General features: G+C 36.9%; 1 protein-coding gene and 1 long non-coding RNA gene across 2 annotated transcripts; both read right to left on the reverse strand.

Moving 5' to 3' along the window:
* Positions 1-221: 221 nt before the first annotated feature.
* LOC128019407 (gastrula zinc finger protein XlCGF8.2DB-like) lies at positions 222-25,688 on the reverse strand. The gene is made up of 2 exons (XM_052605371.1): positions 25,349-25,688; positions 222-1,976 (listed from the first exon to the last, which is right to left on the reverse strand). The coding sequence occupies exons 1-2, from the start codon at positions 25,419-25,421 to the stop codon at positions 1,012-1,014; spliced, it is 1,038 nt and encodes a 345-aa protein (XP_052461331.1). The 5' UTR covers positions 25,422-25,688; the 3' UTR covers positions 222-1,011.
* Positions 13,286-16,728, reverse strand: LOC128019413 (uncharacterized). The gene is made up of 4 exons (XR_008185146.1): positions 16,467-16,728; positions 15,667-15,735; positions 15,369-15,456; positions 13,286-14,357 (listed from the first exon to the last, which is right to left on the reverse strand). It is a non-coding gene; the product is annotated as an uncharacterized LOC128019413 (long non-coding RNA).

Consider the following 25,688-nt stretch of genomic DNA (forward strand, 5'->3'; position numbering starts at 1 on the left):
TGCAGACTAACCCCATTAAATGTTGTGGACGAAGTATTAAGAGCCTTTACCTTATAATGTATAAAGCATCGTAAAAATACTTTTTGCAAGCAAAAATCCTGCATTGAAAATATAATCAAGTATAAACATTACTTAATGTAAGTATAATCAGGGAAATTTGTTTCAAAGTAAACTGGGACTACTGTACTATTATTTATTATACCATTAGATTATTATTCCTATAACGTTACTGCACATCAGCAACTCACCGGGAAGACAAACAATCTCACACACATATTGAAAATGTGAAATGCTGCAGGCTGGTTTAAAGTGTGCCCCAAAAACAATCCTTACAGACTGACTAATACATACTGTAGTAGCCGTAGTGAAGTCATTTCATTTGTGATTTGCCAGTTACATCAATTATGTAAAATCACAGCAAGTTGGAAGTTTATTTATCTAAAATGCAGATTCCAATGTATTAAACAGAGTTAAATATGGGAACTATGTCTCTGTACATTATAAACTACATTCACAAAAAACTACTTTCACCATTTCCTGGAGCCATTTTAAAAAGCTCTTTAAGGGTTTATTCACATCGGTCTTGTTTGGGTCGATTGAATCAAACTCAAGTTAATTTCCTCCTTTGGTGCAGATCTTTTGGGCAGGTGTGAATACAGGAATCGCACCAAACAACCGTACCGAGACCCAGCTGAGGAGCTGGTTTTAGTCCGCTTCCAAACAAACTCTGGTACAGTTGAATGGCTTAACCAATGAATGGATGACCTTAGCACACGTGTTGTTTTGTTTACAGTTCCTGGTTCACTTGCAAAAAGGGCAGAGTGAAAGAGAAACCGGACCAAAGCAAGTGAACTAGTGGACTTTCTGATGTGAATACACCCTAAAACTCTTTCCACAGAAAGAACACAAATAGGATCTCACATCTACATTCTCTCAGGTATATCTGTAAGTGTGATGGCAAATGAAATTATTACACTGAGCTAAATTACATTCTTCTTCCTGCAGTGATTTTTAAAATTGCTCTATTTTGTAAACCTCTTGCCACACTGGTCGACACTTCGATTGCTTCCTAGAATGGATTTGCAAATGCCGTTTCAGGTCTCTTTGATATGTGAAACTCTTTTTACACTGTTGGCACTCAAACGGCTTTTCTCCAGTGTGTAGTCTGATGTGAATGTTAAGGTTTCCTTTTTGTGTGAAACTCATTCCACACTGTTGGCAAGTGTAAGGGCTATCTCCAGTGTGAATCCTCATGTGGACGTCAAGGTTTCCTTTTCGACTGAAACTTTTTTCACACTGCTTGCAGGAAAAGGGGTTTTCTCCAGTGTGAATTCTCATGTGGACATTAAGGTTTCCAAGTTGATCGAAACTCCTTCCACACTGAGAACACGTGTAAGGCTTCTCTCCTGTGTGAGTTCTCTGGTGGGCATTAAGAGTTGGTCTATGTGTAAAACTTCTTCCACACTGAGAGCATGTGTAAGGCTTCACTCCAGTATGAATTCTTGCATGGCTTTCAAGGCTTCCTCTTCGAGTGAAACCTTTTCCACAGTGTCTGCAGATGAAAGGCTTCTCTCCCGTGTGGACTCTCATGTGGTACCTAAGGTTTTCTTTTCTGCTGTAACATTTTCCACACTGTTGGCAGGTGAATGCGCTGTCAGTGTGAATCCTCATGTGGACCGTAAAGGCTCTTTTTTGGTCAAAACTCTTTCCACACTGTTGGCAGGTGAAGGGCTTCTCTCCATTGTGATCTCTCATGTGGATTTTAAGATGTTCATGTTGACTGAAACTTTTCCCACAGTGTTTGCAGGTAAAACGACTCCTAGATCCTGTCTTCTGAGCTCTTTTTCGTAAGGAAACTTTTTTTTTAGTCTGCGAGCGATTATGCTTTTCAGTCACAAAATCAAGATGTTTGTCATCCAGATCTTTCTCTTCCGTTTCATCCAGTTCTTGACTCTCCTCTTTCAGTGCAATCAGGTCTAAGGGGGGAAAGAAATAATAAGAAGTTAACTCCAGTTTAAAGCCAAAAAATAACAGGCATAAAAACATCTAGACACATAAACGGTGGCGTAGTGTCTAGGCATGCAGGGTATGCACATGCAAATGGGCCCGGGCCAATAGGGGGCCCGCCACAGTTGCCAACTTTCGCGAGACAACTACGCAACTGGAGCTTCAAAAACAAGCCCAAAATAAGCCCAATATTATTTGATAATTTAATTTCTGCATTATCATTTATTAACAATAAATGAGCCTGCAACATATTAGACTGAAACCATTGCTTTATTATAAAAGGATAAACTGATTAGGAAAAAAAGGATAAATATAAATAAAAATCAGGGAACTGCAACAAATCAGAGAGAACGCACTTTCCTCATCTCCGATCACCTGTGAGGCTGAATCGGATTGGAGAGAAGGAAAAGGACAAAAAGACAAGAAGGGATAGACAAGAGCATTAAGGGTAGCATTAATAAAATAAAATTCTCCACTTCGTTGGAGGCATTGTTTGTAGAAATTCTAATACGTGTATTTCTGTAGATCATAGAGCGTGCCGCCTGCACGTTGAACGTGATTTTACTCCAATGAGGGGGATAAGGGGGCGGATTCAGTGGAATGTTTTGACGAATGTTACGCCACAGCAATTATATGGTTGCACTGATTTGGCTATTGAGAGTGAGGAGTCACGTGCCGATTTGGGTTGATTTGGGAGGGGTCTAAGCCAAATGGCCATGATGGCAGGATACGCTATCGGTTGCCAGGGGCAATGCCTTCAGAACTTCACAGAGGCGCGACTAAACATTTCAGAGATCTTTAATTTTTGCGCATTTATTTTGTCGTCGGAACAGATCGAGACGGATCTACGAATACGAGAAAGAAAAGGAAGAAAGTAAAGCAATGCAAAAACATAAGGCGAAAGAAAGGGGAACAAGCTCACACCAAGCGCAAAACAGCGGTGTTTGGAGAAGCTCTCTGCAGCGGCACAGAGACCTGAACAATTCACCTCAGTGCACACATATGGACATTGGGAATTATATTGTTTACAATGTAAGTCACTTCACATTCACGCTGTTAATGGCTTTAATCTAACCCGGACATTTACATCTCGCAATCACACATTTAACTACCCTAGCTAACCCAGAACTGGTTTGTCCACTTTGCAGCCCCCAACACAAAAACCTGGTACAGTATGTGTCATTGGGCTAAAATCAAATAATAACTAAACATACACAGCTTTAGCCTACATCAAAACATTGAACATCTCGTTACAATCTAGTGTTTACGAAACAGCCGCAGTTAATTACTTTGTCATTTTGGTCAAGAAGTGCATTCTAAATGCAGTGTAATTACAATACACTAAAATGCATGTGAATAAACTTACTTTGGCCAGTACAACACTGTTTTCATCACCTGCTGTAGATGGACCCAGCCACAGCAGAAAGCCTCGTAACTTTCCAAAGACTTGCGGCTTTTAAACTCCTGCATTGTGTAGTAACTTAAACCAAAAACAATATAATTCCCAATGTCCATATGTGTGCGTGGATGTAAATGGTCCAGGTCTCTGTGCCGCTTGAGAGCTTTTCCAAATACCGCTGTTTTGCGCTTGGTGTAACCTAAAAAAAACTGTATTCCATTGTTCCTATGTTTTCCATATGTATCGTGAGAGGTTTGTAACACAGCAGTAACTTCCAGGCATGGTAAAACAGTGCATAATTGCGAGAACCTCCTCTACTACAGAGTTAACAACACATGTAAACAATCCTGTTTCGCCGCTGGTATCCTGCCAACATGGCGGAGACCGTGATATCGAGGGAGGTGCTTTGTGCTTTGACGACAACTTCTCATTCTCAATATCTGTAAGCAGACAGTGTCAATCAATGTATCAGTATTAATGTACACCAAAGATGTAAAGAAAACGAAGTTGCTTGTCAGATTTTCCTAACAAGCAACCATATATTCTTTAATAAGCCCAAAAAATGCCACCCGTGCTGTTTTAACGCGACTTACAAAAAAAAAAGCCCAAAGTCGCGTATTATAAGCGGACTTGGCAACTATGGGGCCCGCCCCAGCTTTTAATAAATCAATAAATAAATTTAATTTAATTTTAATTTGTGGCCGCAATAAATATATATTTTTATGCATGTCATGTGTAGTAATTCATTATTTCTCCGTAATGTCTAATTTCTCTGTCATTTCTTGTTTGCATTTATATATTTTTTTGCACTCCGCGGCTGCCGTAGACTACTACGCCATCATTAATTTACATGACACATCGTCGCGCCCAAAAAAAAAGAAAACTGTGTGAGAGGATACTATAGCGGCTATCTACGTGAACATTATGGATTGAAAATATAAATATAAAAGTGTGGCCTTAAAGAGAAAAGAGAAGGTGGAGAAGTTAGTCATGAGACAAAAACTACCCAAAATAGACAGTTTTTTTGCAGACCTAACATTAGTGCGAAGGACAACAACGACATCGAAGATGAGAGGGAAGTTTTGTCAGCTAATAGCAGTTGCACATCTTTGGATGAGAACAACAATGCAGCTGACAGCTTGATGAGGTGCAGAGAGTCGGGGAGCGAAGAAGCAGTCGCAGACGAGCTGGATATCCGGAGGGAAATATGTCACGGGTTACCCAACAGATAAATTACAGTAAATTAAGTAAATTATACAGACACACTGTGTCACAAGTTTCATGCAAACCCCCCAGTCCATTTCCTCGAGATCCATTGCAAGGACACAGGTGCTTTTCGACAAGTTTTTACTCCACCACAGCAAAAGCTGGTATTCAGCTACCAAGATCCTGGCTGTGTTACTAAGCTTGACGCTGCATATTGTGAACCATGCTGGTTATTTGCTGACCGCAGTCACAAAAGCTACAACATGGCATGGACACAAGGAATAAGAACATGGCAGACCCTGTCAAATAAAATTTTCAAGCATGAAGGCAAAGAGTGCTATGTAGCAGCTTGCACTGTTTATGATCAGTGGCGTCCGCATGGAACTACCGATGAGGCGTCATAACAGCAAATCTATCAACAAGTTAATTTTTGGAGGCAGGTTATAGACCGCATCATTAATGTCACTTTAACTCTGGCATCAAACAACCTTGCATTTCGTGGACACTTCGAAGACACTAAAAGTGTAAATAAAGGTAATTTTCTCTCCATCATCGACCTACTGGCCAAGTATGATCCATATTTGAAGGAGCTGCTCAATTGTCCTGCTGGTTCTGTTAAATATCTCAGCCCAGAAATCCAAAATGATCTGATTGGTGAGGTCTCCGAGTCTGTCCAGAAAGATATTATCAGTGAAATTAAAGCTGCACCGTTTTTCTCTGTGATCATGGATACGACTCAAGATGTATCTAAAGTGGATCAGATGAGTCAAATCTTTTGGTATGTAATCGTAGAGAGAGAGCCAGGGTGCTGCAATGGCTGTGAAAATCAACTAGTCTTTTCTGGGATTCCAGCAAATGCCTGACTCGTCTGCTGGCACAATAGCCAATTAAATTTTACGTTTGGTTTAGGAAAAGGGTCTTGATATTTCAAAATGCCGCGGCCAAGGATTTGATGGGGCTGTGAACATGAGTGGCATATACAAAGGAGCTCAGGCAGGGATACAGGAGAGACAACCAAATGCCACTTATGTACACTGTGCTGCCCATAATTTAAATCTGGTTCTCAATGAAGTCAATAACCGAGCTGACAAAGTTTTACAACACCATGGAAAAATGTTACAGGCAAAGGATACTGTTCTTCTTAAAGCTACAGAATTACTCGAAACTGCCATCGTGGAGTTGACAAGGTTCAGGGAAAATTTAGAAGAGGCAAAAGCAACCGCACAATTCATGGCTGAAAAGAGGGGAGTGAAACAAATCTTTGAAAAGGAAAGAATTAGAAGAGCAAAGCGCCATTTCGATGAATTCTGTCAGGATGAACGTTTGGCTGATGCTGAAAGTTACTTCAAGGTAAATGTTTTCAACACTTGCCTAGACAATATAATTTCCCAGCTGCGTCGGCGATTTTCAGCTTTGCGATCAGTTGCCGATTTGTTTAGAGTGATACAGCCACGTATACTTGCAAAACTGAGGAGAAGGACGCGATAAATACGAAGGGGACAGAGGTTAGTGGAGAGATACAACCAAGACTTGTCTCCAGCCTTTCCACAACAATTGATCGCATTCCGTGCTGCCTTTAAAAGACAAATCTCTGGGATGAAAACTGTTCAAGATCTGGCCAATTTTTGATTGTTCAAAACAATTCTGTCACATCTAGCTTCAGTGACATGTGCACCGTTTTATTTATTTCTCTTACCATCCCTGTTACTGTTGCTTCAGCGGAGTGCTCATTTTCGAAATTGAAACTAATAAAACATTTGTTGCGGAGCACCATGTCGCAAAACAGACTATCGGAACTGGCAATTCTTTCCATCGAGAATGCACAAAGCCATAAATTAAGCACCATATTCATCGTGGATGAATTTGCCAAAAGAAAGGCCCGGTGAATGCAACTAAAATGATTGAGTAGTTTTGTGTTTTTACATTTTGGGCGACCGTGCCAAGATCAGTAGTTTTATTTTTTTTTATTTTTTTTTTCACACCTGGCATCCCACTCAAAGTTTTTCTTATATATGTTCGAATAGGTTTACACTATAAAATCTGGCAAAATATAATATTATTATTATTAATATATATATATATTTTTTTTTTTACAATTATCTTATTTATATAAGCCATTTTTACAAGAATGGACTACAGTTGAGGGAACCCAACCTCCTTATTCTTGATAAAATATATTTTAGTGCTGCAACGATGCGTTGACGTCATCGATTACGTTGACTACAAAAATACGTCGACATGCGCGAAATGCGTCGACGCATCACACTGTTTACATCTCGCGTAATGGCATACTGGGAATGGAGAGAGTTGCATTACATCACAAAAACAGAGACCACTGTTATCAAAAGTATTGGAATTCTTTAAACAGAGGCCAAATAAAATGGCCCTTTGTTCCCTTTGAAAAACCGATATGGTGTACCACGGCAGCACAACTGCAATGCACTAGCAGATCAGAGGAAAACATCCTGGTGCTCTCCGGTGTTACAGTTTAACTGGTTACCGTGTGATCTGGTGACCAACTTCCTGGTTCAGCAGATTCGGCGATTCTAAAAGTACAAACTGATTTGATATTATTAAGTGTCTAATAAACGAGACTTGCTCATTGCATGATTCTGATATTCTTGTAAAGATTACAAGTTATTGGTATGATCACCCACAGCGGCTGAAGTAAGGATAAAATAAAAAAAATAAAGTAAGTGTGTTGGCGTGGGTTTCGAACACGTGTTAGGGGGCGTTCACATATCGCACCTAAAAACGCATGTAAAATGCTAGTCGCGCCGCTTTCTCCTTCTTTCCAAAGTGCTCGGGCAGTTGCACCCCTGGGGCGTCTGCCATTGCTAAGCAACCATGACGTGCTCTCTCCATGAAGACGCGGAAATTTCAGCAAAGGATAAATGGATTTGCAGCACTAAAAATCGCTTGCAGTAGCTCTGCAACTAAATTTATTTCAAAAGGGCAATCCATATACAGCTATGATCAGCTGTTCCCTCATCATGGCTGAGCTTTCAATGTTGTTACGGGAAAGGATGAAGCTGATTAGTTAGTTCTTGTCACATGACCCGTGGTGCGCTTGCGGCTCTCTGAAAAGTTGAGATGTTTTTAACTCGATGCGGTGCGGACGCGCCTGTTTTCACCACGCATACCGCCCGCCTACATTGGAAATAATGAACTTGAGCGTGCAAAAGACGCGATATGTGAACGGCCCCTTAAAAGACAGTGCGCCGCGAGACAACAGTCACAAACCACCGAGCTACCCCGAATCAGCTCCAGATCTCTGGAAACCAAGCTAAACCATAGCAGAACCCTGACTACGTTTTATGGTTTGTGATGCTAAAGAACATTTCATGACGTCTCAGACAACTGTAAATTTATGGCTACTGTCGTTTAATTATAAACGCTATCATAAGCTCATATTTACCATAGTAAAATAATTTTCTTTGCCTCTTTATTTTTGTATACTGTAAAAACTTCAATCACATTGGTTGAAAATGAATAAAGGTTGAAATATTATATCAGAAGTTGTACTTATATTTTTTTGTAAAGTTATCCAAAGGATTCATTAGCTAATCAAAAAAAAAAACATTAGATTAATTATTTATTGTAATAAAAATAATCGGTAGAGTAGTCGACTAATCTGAAAAATAATTGTTAGATTAGTCGACAGAAAAAATAATCGTTAGTTGCAGCTCTAATATATTTGCTTCTTGGCCTAAGTGCAACTCTTTGGCTAAAGCGCAGAACAGTGCAGTTTTATGGACAGAAGTGCATGAGCTTTCTATTTTGGGTTAAGCTGAGTTGTTTCGACATTGTGGATAAAAGAATAATAGAAACAAAATGTATTAGCCTTATTTTTTTTTGCCGGGACTGACTTGCTACACCACTGCACATAAAGCTTTAACTCAAACATGTATTTAGCACATTTCCCAAAAACATCTTTGCACTTTGAGATGCTGCGAAAGTAGATGACTATTTGGGAACTACGCCAGCTTGACCAGTTGTCTGAAGCCTGTATAGAATCGTGCCAATTCGTTAATGGCATAAACATTGGGCTGGGCGATATATTTAACGATATGATCATGCGCATCTAATCAGTAAAGCTGCTTCTGTGATCACCGCTAAAATTGCCATCACCTGCTTATAATTGGAGTGGCATTTAATAGACAGAGCCGTAGATCGCTTGCACAGCCTTAAGAGCGTGCATATCATGAATGCTGGGTCTTGTTTGTTTTCTGACAATCTACTGAACCTACTGGTAACTTGTTTGCCACGTAGCAATAAAAAATATACTAAAAACCTTGATTATTCTGGTTAGTCACATTGTACTGCTATTATTTTGAACAATACTGTACAACAGGATCTTCCTTTTAAAGGGTTTAAATGAAAGTATATTTTAAGTTTATTATAAGAACAATTAAAAGAACTCCTTGCATCAAAACCACTTCTTGCCTTGTAAAGAATTAACTTGATTTTACAAAAGTCAATAAATTTGTGACAGTTGAAAGTATTATGGTTACACTTTAGAATAAGGTTCCATTAGTTAATGTTAGTTAATTACTTTAGTTAATGATCTAAAGCAAAAACAATCCTTCTGCAGCATTTATTAATCTTAGCTGATGTTAATTTCAACATTTACTAAAACATTATTCAAACCAAAAGTTGTGTTTGTTAACATTAGTTTCACTGTGAATTAGCATGAACTAACAATGAATAACTGTATTTTCATTAACTAACATTAACAAGGATGAATAAATACAGCAATTGATGTATTGTTTCTTGTTTGTTCATGTTAATTAATGAATTAACTAACATTAACTAATGGACCATTATTCTAAAGTGTTAACAGTATTACTATTGACAAGCCAAACATCAGTTTCTGAGTAACATGGATTTAGTCAAGCCAGGTTCTGTCACCTTTTCCAAAGTAAAATCCAAGCACTTTCAAGGTACATTTTCAAGATTTTCCAGGACTTTACAACTGTGGCGGAGCACGTTTACATGCATACTTGAGTTCTTCACTTTAGATGTTATTGTGCTTATATCACATCACCTGCCTGGATTGCTTATAACATCGCCTAAAATAACCAACATACAGTTATAATAAATACATTAAAGAATCTACAGGGTATCTGCAGTATTTTTTAAAATAAAATGTAAGACTTTTTTTAAACCTGCATAAATAAAATGAATACTACATGAACAGGGTAGGCCAATGTCTATGGTCTCAAGACTATACTATAAAATGATTAACAGTTCAAAAACAGATTCTTTACAAATAGTTAAGTTTTCTGTGGTGATAAACCGCACATTTCAGCCATTAATGTTTAAACTATTTTAAGACAATGGATTAGTCAAAATCATTTGGATTTTAGAAGGCACAAAATCAGCAAATTGCCAGCAGGTGGCGCTTTTGTAACGGTACAAACATAGACAGTAAAATAAATGGACACAGTTTCTGACGCGCAGACTCAAACGAAGCTTGATGACGTCAGCAACCTGTCTGACAGATGTAAATCTTCTAGTAGCTGTGCGTGCAAACTGCCATCGTTAATCTTGCAGAGACGGCGAGCTTGAGCGGGGAGTTCTTTGTCGTGAGTGAGCAGGAGTAAGTATTCTGATTAATTATTTTGTATAGTATTTTAAAATGTAACGCCAGTACGCCATATTAAGTTAATTTCCTGCGAGCTTCTCCTCCTGTCTGTACGGTAATGCGACAGAGAGTCGAGTGGTTATGACGCAATCATTAGCCTATTTTTTACAAAAACTGTTTCTACGGGGCCATAATGTAACATAGAAGGTAATGGAGCCCTTTATACATTGTCGTGTATCTTTAGAAATAAATAATGGACAAACAGAGTCTTTAAACGCCTCAGATGTAAAGTTATTCGCTGTCAAAGTGACGTCAAAATGAATGGGAGTCAATGGGAATGCTAACGCAAGTGAAGTTCTGCTACAAGATGGCAGCACGCAGCCGACTTCAACTTCCGGTCGACTTCCTTCCTGCCTGGGTATAAAACTGTTTGTATGAATGTCCTTATGTTTAAAGTGACAATGACGATTAATGTCAATTATGTTTTTTGTGGAGGAAACAACATCATATTACATTCTTCAAATTGGTCATTTTAGTAGCATGAAAAACAAGATGGTTATTCAATTTGGGATTAAAACAAGCAGAAAACAAGCAACAACCATTCCTGATGACTGAAACGGATGATTTCACTGAATCTCACCGTCTACACCGCAGAATTAATTTCTTGTTTACATTGTTTCTGCGGTTTATGATGACAGTATTCGAGAGAGTACAGAATACCTTCAGTGACTGCATGATCTGAACACAACTGTAGCATTCTGAGGATTTTTCCTCACTGGTGACTAATCTGCGCTCAACACCGTGTGTGATGTGTTTTAATGCTAACCTTGGGGAAAACACCTGCATAAAGAAACTGTGAGCAGATCTTAAACGAATGCCACAAACAACACTTTTCATTCATTTTCACTTTAATCACGACAGACTTAAAGATTTAGTTTAACTGAGCAGGGAAATATCGGTTTACCTTTTATATGGCTTGAAAGCACAAACTCTTCCATGATAAAAAAAAAAAAAACACTTAACAGGAGGTTACTCAAATATTTAGTTCTCATTTTAACCAAAATGTTCAAGCCATTGCTGACTGAAGCAGCAAGCTCCCGCTCTGCTCCATCAGAGTCACACATTCGTAAAGATTTTACTACAGCCACACACACATACTCCAGAGGAGCTGCTGATATCATGGAGAAATAAAGATGAACTATTCAGTAAGAAAGCTAATTCTGAAACCAATGGAACTGCATTTTCAAGCACTTCATCAAAAACCCATGCATTATTCAAACCTTGAAAACACTGCATTAAGATTCAAACACCCGTACGAACACTGAAATTGAAAAGTGTCATTAATCACCATGTCATTCCACACCTGTAAAAGCTTTGTTCGTCTTCAGAACACAATTTAAGATATTTTGGATGAAAACCCTGCACAAGGCTTGTGACGGTCCCATAGACTGCCAAGAGAAATACACCGTCAGAATAGTCCATCTGCCATCAGTGGTTCAACCGTAATGTTATGAAGCGATGAGAGTACCAGGGCTTGAATTTCGGTGCGGGAATGCGGGGATTGCGCATAATTTAAACCATTCCCGCAAGGTTAGCTTTTATAGTGCGAGAAGTTCCTGCACAAATATATTTGCTTCATCTCAGAGCAAATGATTAAAAAATAAATTCACAGATGCGAGAAAAAATATGTCAAATTGTCTTTTATTTTCGAATTTAATTCCTCAATCAGCGCTGGACCGGCATTTTCTGTCTCAGCGCTGAGCTCATAGACAGTAAACGGCGGAGCCCTGGCTGCTGTAGACAGATCATGTTTCACGCTGTCAATGCAGCGGTCTGCGTTGCGCTGATCTTATTCACACTATCAAGTGTAGGTGCAGCATTCTAACATTTTGAGTCAAAATGAGCTGTTTGTGAAGAAATTATCCGCTTCCAAATTGTCGTTGTAATAACGAAACTGAAACATTAAAAAACATTTTGCTCTTTATGGTGTGCGAGTGATAGAGCGCGGCAGCAACGAACCAATGGATCAGCTTACAGCGTCACAACATTGAATGCTCGGCCGAACAGCTGATCATAGCTGTACAGGACGCCTTTATTATTTTTCATCTCCATAAATATATCTATAAATATATCTAGTAATAAAGTTAACGCAAGGGCTAGAAATCAATTAATATTTTGCTGATCCTTCTTGTCATCATGGAGAGCGCAGTTGGTTGCATGGCAACGACAGACGCCACGAGAGTGCAAGCGCTTGTGGAAATGAGACTGCGGCGCGCGCGCCCGAGCTTTCTATGGGGTGTGGTTTATGCATTTGATTTGCAAACTAAGCAATCATCGTGTCGATCGTCGCGTACCTTGCCGTGACCAAAGACGTGTGATAAGAAGCGCGACACTTTCGTCGCCCCCCTTCTCGCGTGAGAAGCTACGTGACGTCAAGCGCCTTGTCCTTTTAAATATCTTTTTTTTTTTCCATTTGTGTGTGTGATTTTGTCAAATGCCTTAAGTGCTGTAGTTAAGTGTTTTTTTTTCCTGTTTTTTTGTTGGGAGCAAAAAGAAAGAAAAACCTGCATGTTATAACAATTAGCTCTTCCAAATCCCCAAATATTTCATAATCTTCAGGATGCTGACGAAAATATGATGAGTAAAATTAAAATTAAACTACAGTATATCTAATCAATGAACTTACAATGTTATTTAGAAGTGCACATGTAAAACAACAACCAGGAACAACCAATTCACAGCTTTCTTGTAAGCATCATATATAACTAATGGCACCAAGATAAGGACAGTATAAACCAAAAAGACAACATTTGTATAGGTTCAAGTGTTTTGTCCACCAGAAAACATAAATTGAAAAATGGCTTAATGCACAAATAGTTAAATCCAAAGGCCAAATTCGAAATTAACAATGGACCATGGGCCATGAGTAAACACTTCAATCATGTAATGTTTTAATAATTTAGTAGTTTAGAAATTATAATATTCATATATAATTCATATATACACACATTACAATTTTTTTTAATGATTTCTCCAAAGTATCAGTCATAAAACACAAACACATCAAATAGTTAACTCTATTGTCAAAGTATGAACTCAAATAACACACAATTATCCATAAGCAAGCATTCAGTAGCATCTCAGGAAATTATGAACAGGAGCACAGGTGACTGCTTTAAAAATGCATCCTAGCACTGGAGAGAGAGCTGAAAGAATCACACAGTGTAGTACAGTATAGTTACAGTACTTTATTACAATTACAGTGTTTTGAATTTATCTCACTAGTGTGCACTGGGCATGTGCTTGTCTGCACTGTAAATTATAATGAGTAAACCTTATTTAAAAAAAGCATGCAAACCGATTGCCTTGAAAAAAAAACAAGTAAAGTGAAATAAGAATAGTAATTTGTACTAACAAAGGTTTATTTATAAGTGTTGTAAACGTGTAACTCAGAATTACTATTTTCAACAACTAAATTAAGTACATTATACTATGTACGTATTTCAAACAACTCATTTAAATTTAGCTAAATCAAGTAACATTTCCTGCAACTTGGAATTTCTAAGTTGTATTTACTTGAACAGAAATCTAGTTTTGACCAATTGCCTTTAAAAAAAAAAGTTACCATTACTCTAGTAACTTAAATACTTCAAAAATCTATTACAAATTCATGACAACAATGTTCTATTCTTCACTCACATAATTACCCTAAATCAAATGTAGTGACAGTTCAAAGTTAAAGATGATATATTTTTTTCAATGTAGTTTTAACTCGTATTACAAAAATTTTGAAACAAAGCAAAAACAATCTGCTTTTAGTTATGTTAAACAATGGAGGTAGCAGTACAATGATTTTAAATACGGCAATGAGTTGGCCACACAAGTTGCCAATGTTTTTTTTTTTCTGTCCCAAGTCAAGCATCATATTGTAGGTTTTCTTCACAGTATCAGGGTAACCCACATGTAGTGATGCAAACGTAGCACATGGTGGTCGGGAAGCAAATGTTGGAGGCAGACCCTGGAGACTATTCTTTGCAGTACTACCCTGAACAATGATGGCAGAAGACACTGGGTCAAGATTTGGAGAAGTACTTCATCGTCAGTGATAGTCAGCAAGCCAACAGATACTAGTGCCCAGACTGCATCAGCATCAGACACCTGTATAAAACCAAATAAAAACAATATTAGCAGGGAAATGTGGATGATCAGTTTTCAGTGTTTTCTGTCTTGCCTACACTGCCATAACATTGGGTTAGTTCACCCAAACTTGAAATTCATGTCATCATTTACTCACCCATGACTTTAAGTTATTTTCAGAACACAAATAAAGACATTTTCAGTGAAATAAATTTATGTCCTTTAACTGAATGTCTATTTACCCAAAATATTATACACTTGATAATATAGCAATTACGTCTCTTTCAAAGATTTGAGCCTCTTTTCCACTGTCAGGCCAAACCATTCTTAATTCTCAATGCTTAACCATTCCATTCTGTGCTAATACGGATATGGTTTAATTTTTCACTGTTGGGGTGTTAACAGAGCTCTTTTGAATGCAACATAAATGTGTCAGTCGTTGCCTTAGTAATGCAATAGTTAAGATATCGAACCTGATGTAAAAAGCACCCACGTTACGAAAGATTAAATATTACTTTTCATTTTAATATTACCTAGTTTACTTAACTCAAATAGCATGTTGCCCAGCTGCAGAGAAACTGGTGGCTAGGCAAAAACAAATGACCAACCCTGAGCTGTGACTACCATCTAGGCTTTCTACAGCACGTTCAGTGTGTTCAGATAAGAGTTCTGGATCAAGAACAGTTCATCAGACCATGCCTAACAGAGTTCAAGTGGAAATATAACTGAAACTGCTCCTTACAATTCATTGAACAGTTTGGCCCAAAAAGTAGATTAATCGGCTCCATTCAAATGGATTGATTTGATGGTTTCTTGGGTGTCAGAGATTTGGGTTAAATATCTTCATCCGTGTCAGGAAGATGCACAGTTTTTTATGGAATAGATTGACAGGAGGGAGATTAAATGGCACATTTTTCATTTTTGATTGAACTAGGTATGTAATCAACATTAATTAAAGGTATCTCAGTAATATACCAGCAAATACACAGGCATTTTTTTTCTAAAATGGTGTCACTAACTATGAGAACTTACCAAGCAGGTTAGTTGTAGAAGTATCCGGGGTGATCATGAATTAAAACAGGTAGGCCTCAGATGGGTATGTAGTTCTGTCAAATCTTTTCTAAGTGTCAATAAAGAAGTCATTGAAGTCAATAAGCGCTGTTTATTTTAAATATTATTAATAAATATAATAAAACTATTAAACATTTAAGGTAGCATCATACATTTTATGGGTTCTAGGATGTGAAGTGTATAAATTATTTGAAATTGCAAATAAAACATAGCACATGATTGAGTCAAAAACGGCTCTACTGCTGTTGAAATATCTCACCTTTATTATACTGAGACCGGTGATCACAAGACCGCTGCTCAGAGAAGACAGATGACACAAGCTTTTTTCCTAAATATGAAAAATAATTCTTCATATAAAATCAAGTTCCACTAATGTTGTGAATTGTAGAATAAGGACACATTCATTTCTTGATATTTGCATTTTTAACAATAGAAATAAATTTTCTATACATCTCTATTTGAGGCATCAGTAATAAAACCAATTCAAAGGCAGCATTTCTTCTGTTACAGTACTCGGTGTTTTTTAACACAGCAAATAATTAATTACTGCAAAATAACGAGCTCATTCAGTTTAAATCTTTTAGTCTGGTTACGCAATGACTATGATTGTATTAAAATGATGAAAATACATTTGTAAACTGAAAAATGACTTTAACCTAAAAAGTGGCCAAAGCCTCAGAAGTGTTATAAAATTATAGAGGAAATTTTGCAAACGATTACTGTTAACAATTAATACTATAAGTGGCACATAAAGATCATATTGACGACTTCTTGCATGTTCTTGAATTGTTTCTCGGAATTTACATGCTTTCATTTTTTAACTAGTAAAACATTTTTCAATTTGAGAAATGAAATAAAAAAAAAAGTCTTTAAAAGTTTTTACCTTTACCCAAATCTGCCACAAGTTGTGTATTTCTATAGTTTTTGTTCTAATAGCAGAATAGCAAATATCGTTGCTCCCTGTTGCTAACACTGGTGCTGACAAGGAGAAAATGTTAGTCAGTTCAAATTAGCAGCACACAGAAAGATACATCCACACACTATTTTTCTTTTACTTACCTTATTATTATTGTGTAGAAGTAATCAATCATTCTTTGTCCAGAGGTGAAATGTAAACAGTCTTTCTACTTTTTAGTTTAAGCAAATTCGACGCAGCTTCAAAACTTTGCTTGCTGCGCATGCTCACCGTCCTTATTTCTTCTTCTGTTGTTTTGTTCCTGTTGCACATTAGCGCACTGCTGCCTCTCACTGGTGAATTAATGTCATCTGTTTTGTTGTAGCTACTTGAATATTTTAAGAAAGAATTACTCATTGCAGCATGTTGTTCTATTCGCCTTAAAATTAGCAAATTGTTAACTTAATAAAACCTAGTAAGTATAACAACTAAGTAAAGATAACTTATTATATTTAAGGAAGCTAAACAATTGTAGTGTGTGTATTTGTACTGTAGGTTTTGTCATCTGAGGCCAAAGTTTGATATTGATAGATCATGTAAGGGTTTTTGACTGGAGAATTTGATTTTGACATAGAAGTTTGCACAAGTTTGTGGCCTAATGGTTAGAGACTTGGACTACTTACAAGAAGGTATCCGGTTCAAGTCTCGGTGCTGGCAGGAGTTGTAGGTGGGAGTGAGTGAATGAACAGCGCTCTCTTCCACCCTCAGTACCCATGACTGAACTCAGTACCCTGGCACTGAAACCCCAGTTGCTCCCCAGCGCTGGATCTGTAGCTGCCCAGTGCTCCGGGTGTGTGTTCACTTCTCACTGCTGTGTGTGTGCACTTGGATGGGTTAAATGCAGAGCACCAGTTCCTTATTACAAGAGCAGTTTGTAGGCTACTCTACATGTTCAAATTAATAGCCTATATATTGATAATTAATTAATACGTTTATATATGCCTATTTGAAATTTTTTTAAACTGTTTTGACACATTTTCATTTTCAAGTATTATGTCTATTAAAATAAGTCGATACTATATAGTAGCCTACTTTTGTGTTGATGTCTACTGAAGCCTTATGATCACAGGGAGTCTGTCATAGCGAGTCAGTTCCGGACATATATGCAAAAAACTACGTACCAACAATAAACGTCTTTTTTTACTCTTTTTATGCTTAATTTAGTGAGATAATTTGGTAACTGCATATGAATCAATTATATTTTCCTCTTCAATATTTGCAGCACGAAATAAACATTACTATTTGAATGAATGTTGAAAAAAAACTGGGCTGAGTTTCCCAAAAGCTTCGTAAGCCTAAGAAGTTCATAAAAACGATCATACTACTGATCTTAATATCACGGTCTGTTTCCCAAAATCATCGTAACTTAAGTAGCACTTGAAAATCATCGATCTACGGGTGCTCTGGAGTAATGGTTAAGCCCTAAGTGTATTTAAGAAAACAGATTTATGCGGTTACCTGCAGGACAATCAGCAGATTACACCTTTAACTTGATTCAAGCGAAATATGATTATATTTACATTTACATTATTCATTTAGCAGACGCTTTTATCCAAAGCGACTTACAAACAAGGACAGTGGAAGCAATCAAAAACAACAAAAGAGCAATGATAAGTGCTATAACTCAGTTAGGTTAACAAAGTATAGCTACGTAGCATAGGTTTTTAAATGATATAATAAATAAAAAGAAGTGTTAGAGGTAGTGTTAGAGGTCTTTATATCTTTATACATACATACATACATACATATTATTGCATAATACATGAAAAGATAAGATGGAAGAGATGGATTTTAAGCCGATTCTTGAAGATGGCTAAGGACTCAGCTGCTGGGATTGAGTTGAGCAGGTCATTCCACCAGAAGGGAACATTTAATTTAAAAGTCCAATAAAGTGACTTTGTGTTTCTTTGGGATGAACAATCAAGCTACGTTCACTTGCAGAACGCAAGCTTCTAGAGGGCACATAAGTCTGAAGTAACAAATTTAGGTAAATGGGTGCAGAGCCAGTGGTAGTTTTGTAGGCAAACATCAATGCCTTCAATTTTATGTGAGCAGCAATTGGAAGCCAGTGCAAATTGATAAACAGCGGTGTGACGTGTATTCTTTTCGGCTCATTAAAAATTATAATTATAAGGATTTGATTATGCTTTATTGTACACTTTATTACTCGTTTTCTTTATTTTTTTATACATTTAGAAATTAATTAATTAAAAGGGGGAGGAAAAAAATAGAAGCACATCTAAATTAAATGACTGAAAATAATAATAAAAAAACGAATAAAAGAAATAATGTGGGAAATGCTTCAAAGACTGGGGGGGGGGGGACTTGCTGAAGTTCATAAAACCAATAACGTCTCTCTCTCTCTCTCTCTCTCTCTCTCTCTCTACTGTATATAAAGTACATTATATATGATTATGTAAAGTATAATACACTATAATATAATATAATAGTGTACTGTATTATAATTAATTATAATTATTATATCCAAGTTGTCTGTCTGGAACGCAGCATTAGGTTAACATCAATAAGCAATCGTGCACTACTGTTGAGCCATTCTAAGGTGAGATTTCAGCACTTGACAAACGGATAGCAACTCCTAAGTAACACTTAAAGCACGGCTACGTGAGATTGCTTTACGTGCATATTTGGGAAATGCACGTGAAACAATAACGAACGATCGTAAAATTACTCGTAGAAAACGCTCTTAAGCGATAAGATCAATCGTTAACGGGAAACCCGGCCCAGAACAGTTTAATACAAACGAATGTCTCGTGAATCGATCAGAGTTAGTTAAAAAAAAAGTTAAAAGAATGATGGATGCCACAGACTTTTTTTTACTTCACAATATAACATAATTTTATTATCGTAAGCTTGACTTTATTCTTAAATTATGACGTTAATCTTATTTATTCAGTTATTTTTGAACGTGGCACAAAATTCTGCCTTAGGCTGCTGAATGAAAACACAATTTTGGCACAGCGAAAAAAAAAAAACGAAAAATGTAAAACCAGTGGCGATATATTTGTATTATCTAATAATAAAATAATGTCTTCAGAGTCAATGTTGCAAAAATGAATTTGACGAACCTGACTTGCCATCTCCTCATTGTACATGCCTTTATAGAGAAATGCATCTTTAGAATTACATGATGAAAGAGATTTTTTTTTTTTTTTGATTTTGTTATTACGTTTTAAAATAGTAATTTAAAACGCAAAAAGCATTCTATAGATATATTTATCATGTCAGTGAAGCGCTCCTGCTAAAGACCAAGAAGAAATCGCATCCTGTTTGTTTTCCTTATTTTACAAAAGCATAAGGTTTTGTTGATATTGTGAGTGCACACATGTACAAGTAGACCCTTTGGAGTTCCAAATGATGCATACTCTTATCTTTATGAGCAAAAATGACGGCGCATTTTTAATTTTTTACTGTCATTAAAACAAAAAAGCAAGCTGGCTCCTCCATGTCCTGCAAAGCGCTCACTCTCCGCACAAACGATTGGATATGCGCTTGTGCTCATTTTCCTAAGTTAAATGTTTAAATTAATAGGCCTACTGTGAAATGCATAAAGTGTAGGCCTATTATGTCTGTTTATTTTAGGCAAGTCTTGTTGGTTTGAGAAGGCTAAATTGATCAAACATCTAATGCTCAACTTACTGTCTGAACGAGCTGCAGCTTGCTCGTTCCTTTAAAAATCAAAAACTAGAATTTACCCAACGCAAAATTTTCCAAACATATTTCAAAATTAATTTAATAAAGAAACAAATAGAAATGACAACTTTTCTATTAAAAATCAAAAGTGAACTATTTTAATAGCTGTGTAATAGGGAAGAGAGAAAGAGAGAGAAAAAGTCACGGTATCCAGTCGACTCGGGCAAAGAATTCACACAAGCTGAATCAATTATATTTTCCTCTTCAATATTTGCAGCACGAAATAAACATTACTATTTGAATGAATGTTGAAAAAAAACTGGGCTGAGTTTCCCAAAAGCTTCGTAAGCCTAAGAAGTTCATAAAAACGATCATACTACTGATCTTAATATCACGGTCTGTTTCCCAAAATCATCGTAACTTAAGTAGCACTTGAAAATCATCGATCTACGGGTGCTCTGGAGTAATGGTTAAGCCCTAAGTGTATTTAAGAAAACAGATTTATGCGGTTACCTGCAGGACAATCAGCAGATTACACCTTTAACTTGATTCAAGCGAAATATGATTATATTTACATTTACATTATTCATTTAGCAGACGCTTTTATCCAAAGCGACTTACAAACAAGGACAGTGGAAGCAATCAAAAACAACAAAAGAGCAATGATAAGTGCTATAACTCAGTTAGGTTAACAAAGTATAGCTACGTAGCATAGGTTTTTAAATGATATAATAAATAAAAAGAAGTGTTAGAGGTAGTGTTAGAGGTCTTTATATCTTTATACATACATACATACATACATATTATTGCATAATACATGAAAAGATAAGATGGAAGAGATGGATTTTAAGCCGATTCTTGAAGATGGCTAAGGACTCAGCTGCTGGGATTGAGTTGAGCAGGTCATTCCACCAGAAGGGAACATTTAATTTAAAAGTCCAATAAAGTGACTTTGTGTTTCTTTGGGATGAACAATCAAGCTACGTTCACTTGCAGAACGCAAGCTTCTAGAGGGCACATAAGTCTGAAGTAACAAATTTAGGTAAATGGGTGCAGAGCCAGTGGTAGTTTTGTAGGCAAACATCAATGCCTTCAATTTTATGTGAGCAGCAATTGGAAGCCAGTGCAAATTGATAAACAGCGGTGTGACGTGTATTCTTTTCGGCTCATTAAAAATTATAATTATAAGGATTTGATTATGCTTTATTGTACACTTTATTACTCGTTTTCTTTATTTTTTTATACATTTAGAAATTAATTAATTAAAAGGGGGAGGAAAAAAATAGAAGCACATCTAAATTAAATGACTGAAAATAATAATAAAAAAACGAATAAAAGAAATAATGTGGGAAATGCTTCAAAGACTGGGGGGGGGGGGACTTGCTGAAGTTCATAAAACCAATAACGTCTCTCTCTCTCTCTCTCTCTCTCTCTCTCTCTACTGTATATAAAGTACATTATATATGATTATGTAAAGTATAATACACTATAATATAATATAATAGTGTACTGTATTATAATTAATTATAATTATTATATCCAAGTTGTCTGTCTGGAACGCAGCATTAGGTTAACATCAATAAGCAATCGTGCACTACTGTTGAGCCATTCTAAGGTGAGATTTCAGCACTTGACAAACGGATAGCAACTCCTAAGTAACACTTAAAGCACGGCTACGTGAGATTGCTTTACGTGCATATTTGGGAAATGCACGTGAAACAATAACGAACGATCGTAAAATTACTCGTAGAAAACGCTCTTAAGCGATAAGATCAATCGTTAACGGGAAACCCGGCCCAGAACAGTTTAATACAAACGAATGTCTCGTGAATCGATCAGAGTTAGTTAAAAAAAAAGTTAAAAGAATGATGGATGCCACAGACTTTTTTTTACTTCACAATATAACATAATTTTATTATCGTAAGCTTGACTTTATTCTTAAATTATGACGTTAATCTTATTTATTCAGTTATTTTTGAACGTGGCACAAAATTCTGCCTTAGGCTGCTGAATGAAAACACAATTTTGGCACAGCGAAAAAAAAAAAACGAAAAATGTAAAACCAGTGGCGATATATTTGTATTATCTAATAATAAAATAATGTCTTCAGAGTCAATGTTGCAAAAATGAATTTGACGAACCTGACTTGCCATCTCCTCATTGTACATGCCTTTATAGAGAAATGCATCTTTAGAATTACATGATGAAAGAGATTTTTTTTTTTTTTTGATTTTGTTATTACGTTTTAAAATAGTAATTTAAAACGCAAAAAGCATTCTATAGATATATTTATCATGTCAGTGAAGCGCTCCTGCTAAAGACCAAGAAGAAATCGCATCCTGTTTGTTTTCCTTATTTTACAAAAGCATAAGGTTTTGTTGATATTGTGAGTGCACACATGTACAAGTAGACCCTTTGGAGTTCCAAATGATGCATACTCTTATCTTTATGAGCAAAAATGACGGCGCATTTTTAATTTTTTACTGTCATTAAAACAAAAAAGCAAGCTGGCTCCTCCATGTCCTGCAAAGCGCTCACTCTCCGCACAAACGATTGGATATGCGCTTGTGCTCATTTTCCTAAGTTAAATGTTTAAATTAATAGGCCTACTGTGAAATGCATAAAGTGTAGGCCTATTATGTCTGTTTATTTTAGGCAAGTCTTGTTGGTTTGAGAAGGCTAAATTGATCAAACATCTAATGCTCAACTTACTGTCTGAACGAGCTGCAGCTTGCTCGTTCCTTTAAAAATCAAAAACTAGAATTTACCCAACGCAAAATTTTCCAAACATATTTCAAAATTAATTTAATAAAGAAACAAATAGAAATGACAACTTTTCTATTAAAAATCAAAAGTGAACTATTTTAATAGCTGTGTAATAGGGAAGAGAGAAAGAGAGAGAAAAAGTCACGGTATCCAGTCGACTCGGGCAAAGAATTCACACAAGCTGTTGGATAAAGGCCGGGCCCATTCATGGCTCTATTCGTTCCCTTGTTTTAAATAGAAGTTCTCCCCCAGCTATGTAGGCCGGGCCCATTCATGGCTCTATTCGTTCCCTTGTTTTAAATAGAAGTTCTCCCCCAGCTATGTCCCAAAACTGCCAGGGCTCATATGCACCTGCATATCCTGGACCCAGACTATTCCACTGAGGAGACAGATGTGTACTTTAGGTGCTGTTATCATGATTATTACCTTAAAGCCTTACTTAGAGCAAAATAGGACAACGCCAAATTATTATTAATGTACTTATTCACACGTACGTCATCCATGCGTACGTTATCCAGACGCTTATCCACACGTACGTTATCCAGACGCTTATCCAGACGCTTATCCACGCGTACGTTATCCAGACGCTTATCCAAACGTACGTTATCCAGACGCAAAGTAAAAAAAATCATTTTTTTGCTACGCCGCCGCCACGCCGCCGCGCAGTTTGAGCGCAGCTCCAACACGTGACCGTGACGTCTGACGTCTCATATCTTACGTCTGACGCCTGAATACTATGGGATTTTGGCCAGACGGCTGGCGAGCGTATACACGTTAGTTCTCCTCTCAGTTTGCTTAGTGAGTAGCAGATTTTGCACAAGATACACCTCATAGCTTTCCACTTGTTTGAGCATGTGACTGCGCGTTTCCCCTTGTTTTCTATTCATTATGCGCAGCATATTTCCCGCGCGCACAAACACGGCCACAGACAATGAATTGTTTGGTTAGCGTAGTAGTTTAAATATGGACCGTTGGCTGAAGCGAAAGACAAGTTCGGATGATGCAGATCACGATACAAAGAAAAAAGTGTCCGACAACGAAAGGCCGACAAGCAGCCAAACCGAAGATCCACAAAGAAATCTTACAGAGGTAAAGCAGTCAAAGGATAAATTTCAAACGAACTGGCTAAAAATTTACCCTTGGCTAGAAATTAACGATGGGATTATGAGCTGCTCAGTTTGTAAGATGCACAGCAGTCCACAATTTACCAGCCAATGCTACAAAACATCTACATTAATTAGACATGCCAATGGAACTGGCCATACAGCAGCTTTAAAAAGAAAGAAAGAAGCAGAAACATCCAAAAATGCTATGGCTAATGCTATCCAAACTGCACAGCTGCAGGGAGAAGAGGAGCTCAAGGGGTTACTTAAAACTGCTTATCTGTAGATATTAATAAATGAACATGATTAAATTAGACCTATGCATCAAAAGTTATTCTCCCCCCCATAATCTTTAGATCCCCCCCATGTGACCCATGTAAGGGGGGAATTCCCCCCCAGTTTAAAAAACGAAATTCAGGCCCTGGAGTACTGTTTGTGTGTGAAGAAAATGAAAATAAAGACTTTATTCAACTATTTTTCTCCTATGTGTCTCTCCGCATCATCTTAGCACCATTTTGGAGAACATCCACTGAACGCGACCAGCCAAATCATGTGTTCATCATGCTCGGGGACAAAGAGCTGTGCAAAGAATCTCACTTTAGTTTGACTTCTAACTTTGCTTTACAATCCTTTTATGAAAACATTATAATCAAGAAAAACATACGCAGATTCTGACATTCCTGATTTAATTATTTACAATAATTTACAATTCCAACAACATATGTTTGCATACACACATATATATATTATTTTCTTCCTTTTATTTGTTTTTGTATATTTAGCCTATATTTCAGTATGTTCATATTTAAACCCCTTACACACGGGGCGTTGATCCCAGAAAAGGGTCATGAAATTTCTGGAGTGAATGTAAACACGTCCCAGGACTGATCCCAGGATGAGAAGCTAATAAACATCGCTGAGAATGTGCCCTGTGTGAACAAGAGTCACAAACAAATAATTATCTACATTTTATTGCAGTCATACACACATTATTTACAGTTTGTCATGCGTTATTTGAAAGGGGAGCTTTTATGCAGACTTGTTTCAAGTCTCAAAATGTTTTTATGATGCATAATTAATTTAAACAGTTATGTCTTAAGGAATATATTGTGGAAACTTTAATTAATGCTGTCACGTATAACAAATTTGCTTTAAAATTAAATTGCTTATGCAATACTCTTGACATTGAAAAATACAAAGCCTGTATACAAATGAAGTTGTATACAACTGAAATGGTAATCATTTAACAAATATTTTCAGGTTTTATTAACTTTCATGTCATGTTTGCTTGTTCTTCATTATATGATGTCTTCACATTGCTGTGCTGCACCAGACATTAACTGCATTACTGACTTTACTCTCTCACATGAATAAAGTCAATCTCATGAATCCCAAATCTTCTTCTCTGTAGAGGTCGACACTTTAATGAGGATCAAATGAGTTCAGCTTTGAGAATGAAAACCAACCTGTCTGTTCTCGTTTCAATGTGATTGAATCTTCAATCGTGAGGTCTTCTCTCTCCTCTTTAATTAAAGCCATCGTTACAATCCTGTGACACCTGGATCTCAGTCACTTCAGCAGGACTTTTCTGCCTTTGGACACTCTGTCATGTTTAAGATGAGACAAACCACATCTCTGTGGGCGTCTCAATCAGCTCTAGTTCAGCTGTCAGTGCACTGGCGAGAGAGTCAGACAGCTTGATTAAGTGGTCTAATGAAAAACAAGCAAACAAATCAAAACTAAAACTGAAACAGCTCTTTAGCCGAATCGCAACAGATACAGGAGCGCGACGCGGTCTTGTGACGT

The sequence above is a fragment of the Carassius gibelio genome, chromosome A9 (genome assembly GCF_023724105.1).
Source record: "Carassius gibelio isolate Cgi1373 ecotype wild population from Czech Republic chromosome A9, carGib1.2-hapl.c, whole genome shotgun sequence".
NCBI classification, from domain to species: domain Eukaryota; kingdom Metazoa; phylum Chordata; class Actinopteri; order Cypriniformes; family Cyprinidae; genus Carassius; species Carassius gibelio.